The sequence below is a fragment of the Benincasa hispida genome, chromosome 4 (assembly GCF_009727055.1).
Source record: "Benincasa hispida cultivar B227 chromosome 4, ASM972705v1, whole genome shotgun sequence".
Taxonomy (NCBI): Eukaryota; Viridiplantae; Streptophyta; class Magnoliopsida; order Cucurbitales; family Cucurbitaceae; genus Benincasa; species Benincasa hispida.
In genome coordinates, this window is record NC_052352.1 from 33,065,991 (window position 1) to 33,073,255 (window position 7,265).

A 7,265-nucleotide genomic window follows, 5' to 3' on the forward strand; every position below is an offset into this window, starting at 1 on the left:
AAAAAAAATAAAAAATAATAATAATAAATAAAAAAAACGTTCTTCCTAAGAATTTAATTGACCGTTTTGACCATGGCATTGGGTTGGAAGCAACGATATGAAGTATACATTGTTCATAAACTTGATATCATAACGGCACAGATGTCTAAATTCCTTGCCATGATAAAATGTTATTCTTTACTAAAAAAAAATTGACAAATGCCTAATTTCAAATTTTTAGTTGAAAAAGTTACCTTTTTTCTTAGTCCTTCTATTTTAGTCTCTAAATTTTTTAATTTATAAATTTAGTCCTTGAATTTTCAAAGTTTTTAAAATTTATGAATTTACTAAACACAATTTAAAGTTTAAGGTTGGATTTGAAGGTTCCATTAAGCATAATATTAAATTAATATATAATAGATCAATTATTTTTTTAAAAAAAATTCGAATTTGTCGAGAATCTATTACACTCAGAGACCTATTAGACACTTTTAAGTTCAGAGACCATAGACATAAACTTTAAAATTCAATCCCTAAATTTATAATTTAACCATAAGTTCATAACATTATATCAATATAACATTATGACAAGGATATTATTTCCATTACGGGTGAACACCGATCAATCAGAATCAATTTTCTGACCAAACCACTACCGAACCGACTATGATTGATTTAGTAAATGTTCAAACCGACCTCAACTGTCGAGGAGTAAAGGTAGATTGGTTTTATTCTTTGTTTTTATTTTTTTTAAAAAATTCCAATTTGAAAATTTTTCAACCCCTCTCCTTCCCCAACCGAATTCGGTTCAATTGGTCGACTCGATTTTTCGGTCTATCATGCTTACCCCTAATTTCCATTGCGTAGAAGTCTTACCATTTAGATGTAGCCAAACATGAGTCTAGTTGGCATGTTTATATAAACACACAAGCTAAAAAGAATAAATAAAAATCTTAATCAGCTTTGATTTTATTTATTTAGGATAATCAAACGTTCATACATCAGATATAAAATGTCATACACATAATTAACATTATAATTTAAGCAATAAATCCAAATTATTTCTTAATCACTACAAAATAGAGTTCAAATGACATACATGGACTATACTTTCACTAAAATACCTTGAGGAAATTTACATGTACTCATTCAACCTGCTAAAAAGCAAAGTTTAACTAATGCCAAATATTGAAGAATGTGTCTTGGCTTGACAAACTGCAAATAGGAGCGTAAACAGCCTAAATGAGTGGTCCTAGACTCCTAGTACACATTTCTTGCAGCCTCTAGACTCCCAATAAAATGTCGAAGGAAACATACAACTTCGAGATTCGGAAATCGGGGCATAGATTTCAAATACGAATCTCAGATCTCACCTGTTCCAAGAGGTTGCCTTGATGTATCACCAGAGGCCCATGCTTGATAGTCCTTCACAAGCTGCACAACAGATCATCCCAATCAAAGATTTATCCATATGACTTTTTTTAGTATAATAAACATGGAGTATGAAGACTTGAACCTCCGACCTTAAAAGGAAGTAGTCCATATCATTTATTATTGAGCTATACTCATTAATACTCATTTTGGTTTGGTAGGATAATATTATAGAGATTTCAGAAATGGACATTCTCATAAAATCCTGACATGATTTTAACAACTATAATAATATAAAAGCAAAAGCCTCTGTTTTGGAAACAGTTTTACATTTAATATACAAGTGAACTATGATGGATTATGCCTCAATCAGAATGAAGTTCTCTCCTAGGATTATATACCTAGGCATATGAATAATAAAGAAAAGAAATTCAGACTTTCTTTTAATATCTGTGAGGTGTTCGGACCAGCTTACGAACATCTCAACTAATCTCACGAGACAACTCGCCTAACCTTACAACATTTAGGTATCAAGAAAACTCATAGGATATTAAATCCTAGATAGGTGGCAACCATGGGTTGAACCTATGATCTCTTAGCCTTTTATCAAAGGAATATTCCTTATTTACCACTAGGCCAACCCATGATGGTTAAATAATTTTAAAAAAAAAAACAGAAATACAGACCATGTATATTGTCGATTCTCTCTTGTAGTTTTCCTATTTCATGAAGATTACAAATAATGCACACATAAATATCCTTAAATTTAAGAAAATTTCTTGCATGTGTACAGAGTTAGAGATGTAAGAACAAACAAACGTTGAAATACTATACAACAGGTAAAAGCAAAATTTTCCTTATTGCATACAGAAAGTTTTCCAGAAAACCTGGGCTGTGAAGCGGGGAAGCATAAGCTTCAATATTTGTTCAAGGACTTGGGTCCCAGCTGACTCAATTGCTTGTATAGGAATTGCGCGGAAGGCAAAAGGAATCTCAATGTTAACCTGGATTTCCCAGAATAAGACAATTATTTTTTGTTCTTGGACAATGCACACATGTTTTCTAGCGACAATGCTGTTGAATAAAATTGCCATTACCTCAATGACAGTCTCCGATGTGAGCTTCTGCAAGGGTGAGTTGCCTCGATTCACATCATAAGATATCTGGTTCACCATATAAGCTGCATTCCGACACCAAATCAATGTCAAAGCAGTCCTGAAAAAGCATGAACCAAAAGACTCAACATGATGAATGGCTGCTCTTCCAGCAAAATAACTTAGAAATCATTGAGAGCAGCAATACTATAAGGATGCAAATCTAAGGCCAAAAGTAAAAACGCCATTCAGTAATTCTTTCTTTCCTATACTTGGTGCTAATTACTGCAGGCCAAGAAAGTTGTTCTCCAATTTGCCGTTTGGACAAGTGGCAGGATCAGACTATTAAAAAATCCTCCAGAAAAAGGAGGAAAAGTTCTTTATGCAGATGTAGAATGGAATTATGCTGACAAAAGATTGATATTCAATAAACAGTCTTCTAATTCTAATAATTCTTTATTCTAGCAGACTACCACTTATTTTCTGTGTAAGAGTATACCAAGAAATGCCAACGAATTCTCAAATGAAATTGTATTACTGATTATTATACATTAGGACACAGAAAGTGAGCAAAGACTAAGAGCAATGGACCATGGGCACAACTTCTTTCAAATTTCATTTCAAAATTCACCTCATCCATATTTTACAACAAAGAGAAAACCGTTGGAAATTTGAAGGCAGCAAACAACTCATACTCTTGAACACGGAAAAAGGCAGAAAGCAAGGAGAATAAGGGTATAGTTAAAATCACTTTTGTCGCATTCCCAAAACATATATATAACTGCTAAAAAAATCATTTTCATGTTTGATTTTACACTTTTCAACAGGATTTTGTATCAGAGTGACTTTGAACACAACAAAAATGATTCTAAATTGATTTAAATCACTCCCAAACATGGCTTAAATCCATTTGGTATCAGTGTTTGATGCATTAGTTATGCATAATTCAGATCCTTACCGTCAAATTTATCATTTTGTGCAACCACGATTGGGGAGCCCTCAAGCTGTACGTCATTTAAACATGTAAAAAATAAGAACATATCAAAACAAACAAGAAGTAAACTGAGGATTCAACAAACAGAAACGCAAAATAATCCAGACCTTACATGAGAGCAACTTGATACAACACCCATTAGGCTGCACTTCAACTCTAACAATCAAAACAGGGCAAACCTCAAAAGCAAAGAATTTAAACCTATAAACATAACACCTAAAAGTGTTATCATCAACCCGCTCAATCCTCTCCGCGTCCAACACCGAGTATTGACTAGCCGGCAAACTCATATACTCATCTGCATCATACCAAACACAAAATCCCTCAAAATCAAAACCCAAAAAAAAAACACACATTACATAAAATAAAAAGTTCATTAAATAATCCAAAAACCGCTTCTAACATTACTTAGAGGCCGCGCCAGCTGCCGAACTGTGACGGACTCGCTCCTCCGGGCGATGAAGCGCGCTTTTGGATTGGAATTCGTGGAGATTCGAAGCGAAGGCCTGGGAGAATCGTCGGCAGAGGAAGCAAGTATAAGGAATGGTCTGTGGGTAAGAGAAAAAACAGTTCTAGGGTTTTTGCAGCGAAGGGAAATGGAAGACGGGGAGCAAGAACTCAACGCCATTAAAGCGTTCGAGAATTTTGCAGAGAGGAATTGGAATGGATATTGATGTTTGAGGCTTTCAGTGAAGGAAGTAATCAGCAACGAGGGGATGTGGGAGATGGATAAGACAATGGTAAATGAAGCAAACCATTTTTCATCGCTTGCTTTGCTGTTATAAATATAGACATGATTTTATTTTATTTAATACATTTTGAGTGAAATATATGTTTTTTTTTTGCAACTAGAATAATAATCATAATAAATATCTGTATATATCTTGCAATTATACAGTTTATTATATATTTACTACTCAAATTTTCGCCAAAATAAGCATAGTTCGATTCATATTGTACTTGTTCTATTAATTTCGAGATCCCACCTTACGCATTTAATTTAATAATATCGAGATAAGGCGAATATATTACCTAGATCAAAGATCTAGATGCAAGATTCGAAATCATGCTCTAAATTGAGTCACTCCACAATCCTTAAGGGCGGTAAACAACTCAGATTCTTAGGAGTGAAAAAGCCAAAAAAGTGTTTAGTTAGCAGATTAGATTATGTTTCTGAAAACTGTTTGTGAATTCTGTCATACAAATAGTGTAAAACAACTTTTTTATGTCTTCAATATATCCAGATTTTGAATTTAAAATTTAAAATGCATAATTATATTTAAAATGATTAAAAAAACAATAACATTTATACTATTTCATGTAAAAACTCAATTATTTTTATTAAATTTAAGATATGTAATATATTATATATAATATATGATATTACAAAATAATAATTATACAAAAAATTTAGGGGGTCTTTTCAAATGTAATAAAAAAAGCTCAAGTTATTTATAATCAATAACAAAACTAAAAAAGAACCTAAAACGAATGGAAGAAAGCCCAGCTCAACATATGAAATATTGAAAATATCCCAGCCCACACAAAAAATCGCGACCCGCCTAACGATTGATCGAATTATCCAAAATCCGCTTGATACCCGCTTCTTCCCATGTCTTATTCTTCCAATGTCTTATTCTTCCAATGGCAACAAATCCTTAGATATTACACGATAACTATCTATCGCCCTCTATCTCGCCAGCTTCTCCCTCTTCCGCTGATTCATTTTCTTCTCCCACTGCTGTTGCTTCATTTTTGTCTCTCCTTATTCTTCTTCCTTTGTTCTACTGCTTCCTCTTCTTCTCCCGTTGTTGCTTTTGATTCTTCAAGGTCACAATCTATCATCAAATCCATCAAAGTTATAATCATTCTCTTTTCTTTTCATTTCATTAATTCTTCTATTTAATCATACTCATTAAACATTATTGAACCTAATTTTGTTTAACTAGATGGTAAGCAAAAAAAAAATGGTCAAAGTTGATGGAAGTAAAGGAAAAGGAAAGAAAAAAATGAAATATGAATCATCAATAACGAGAGCAAAAGTAAACAAATTTGAAGAGAAGAAGAAGGTAAAACTAAAATAGTGGATAACTTCAAATTCTCCATGTATCAATAGAACTTTAACATCAATACATAATTGTTGTGCATCATGCTTATTTGATAATGTACATGTATGTCAGCTATTTGTCTTAGAAACTTTAGCAAAAACTTTAACATCAATTCATTTATTATTGATAAATTTGAATTAAAATAGACAGAGATAGAGCACTATCTCTATCTATCTTATCTTTGTCTATCTCGGATAGATAGAGATAGACTTTAATGGTAAACATTAATATCTGTTTCTATAGTTTCTATATGGTTTGCACTCTATATTTGTTTAGTTGAGTGGGTCTATTATTGATAACTTTGAATTGAGATAGATGGAGATAGAGCACTACCTCTAACTATCTCAGATACACAGTGATAAACTTTAATGGTAAACACTAATATCTGTTTCTATAGTTTCTATATGGTTTGCACTTCATATTTGTTTAGTTGAGTGGATCTATTATTGATAACTTTGAATTGAGATAGATAGAGATAAAGCACTATCTCTGTCTATCTGAGATAGACAGTTATAGAGTTCTATCACTGTCTATCTCATATAGACGAAGATAGAATACTATCTCTGTCTATCTCATATAGACAGGGATAGAGTTCTATCACTGTCTTGTCTATCTCAGATAGATAGAGATAGACTTCAATGGTAAACATTAATATCTGTTTCTATAGTTTCTATATGATTTGCACTTTATATTTGTTTAGTTGAATGAAATTATTATTGGTAACTTTGAATTTAGGTAGACATAGATAGAACATTATCTATGTCTATCTGAGATAGACGAAGATAGTATACTATCTCTGTTTATCTTAGATAAACAGTGATAGACTTCAATAGTAAACTCTAATATCTGTTTCTATAGTATCTATATGGTTTGTACTCTATATTTATTTAGTTGAGTGTTATTATTGATAACTTTGAATTGAAATAAACAGAGATAGAGCACTATCATTGTCTATCTGAGATAGAATACTATCATTGTCCATCTAAGAAAGATAGAGATAGAATACTATCTCATAGATATTGTTAAATATTATTGATAGTTATCTTAATAGTTGTTGGTGTTATTCAAATTTTACTTTCTAACATATTGTTAAATATATCTTTTCAAAAGATAAAACATGAATTGATCATGGAAAATGAGAATATAAACTTAAGAGTTACAGTCTAATTTAGTGTAGAGGTTTTAAATTTGATAAGAACAAAGTTAGATGAAATAATTTTTCCAAAAGTTTTAAATGGCCTATTTGGACACTTTCTTAATATTCAAATGGCCAAAATACCCAACCAATTCCTTAACTAAGACAATGTTATACAAAGAAGCCAAAGGTCCTTGCATTTAACTTTCATAGCCATATAGCATAATTTGAGTTGAAGAAATTTTGTTTAGTAACTTGATTGAAAGGCCACAAATTCCCTCAATTAGATTTAGGACAAAGAAAAGTATCTGAACTTAGGAATACTTTTTTTCTTCATGTCGATCATATAACTAGGAGAGATATAGAAAGAACTTTCAAAGCACTACACAATGAGGAGGAAGAATCATTGAAACTTAAGTTAACCAAGCTCTACATCCTAGAAGCTCTTTTAATCTCCAAGCAACAACACAACAATGTCAATTTCAAATATCTAGACATTTTGGATGATGAACAGGTCTTCAAAGACTATCCTTAGGGAAGATTGTCTTACATCCTAACCTATCAATTCTTTAAGAGAGCATCAT

The 7,265-nt window shown here is 31.9% G+C and overlaps 1 protein-coding gene across 2 annotated transcripts; it reads right to left on the reverse strand.

The window, feature by feature from the left end:
• Positions 1–987: 987 nt before the first annotated feature.
• LOC120074942 (uncharacterized protein SYNPCC7002_A1590) lies at positions 988–4,213 on the reverse strand. Of its 2 annotated transcripts, none has more exons than XM_039028051.1 (6): positions 3,847–4,213; positions 3,546–3,736; positions 3,403–3,448; positions 2,448–2,530; positions 2,219–2,354; positions 988–1,413 (listed from the first exon to the last, which is right to left on the reverse strand). In XM_039028051.1, the coding sequence occupies exons 1-6, from the start codon at positions 4,064–4,066 to the stop codon at positions 1,379–1,381; spliced, it is 711 nt and encodes a 236-aa protein (XP_038883979.1). In that variant the 5' UTR covers positions 4,067–4,213; the 3' UTR covers positions 988–1,378. The 2 variants fall into 2 exon arrangements, with proteins under 2 accessions (XP_038883979.1, XP_038883978.1); XM_039028050.1 differs by having other exon boundaries at positions 2,238–2,354; positions 3,847–4,211.
• Between the last annotated feature and the right edge of the window lie 3,052 nt (positions 4,214–7,265).

Coding starts and splice junctions, on each gene's coding strand:
- LOC120074942 (XM_039028050.1), bottom strand. CDS start 4,066: ATGGCGTTGAGTTCTTGCTCCCCGTCTTCCATTTCCCTTCGCTGCAAA. Junction 3,449..3,545: donor TCAAGTTGCTCTCATGTAAG/GTCTGGATTATT, acceptor AATGACGTACAG/CTTGAGGGCTCCCCAATCGT. Junction 2,531..3,402: donor ACAAAATGATAAATTTGACG/GTAAGGATCTGA, acceptor GTCGGAATGCAG/CTTATATGGTGAACCAGATA.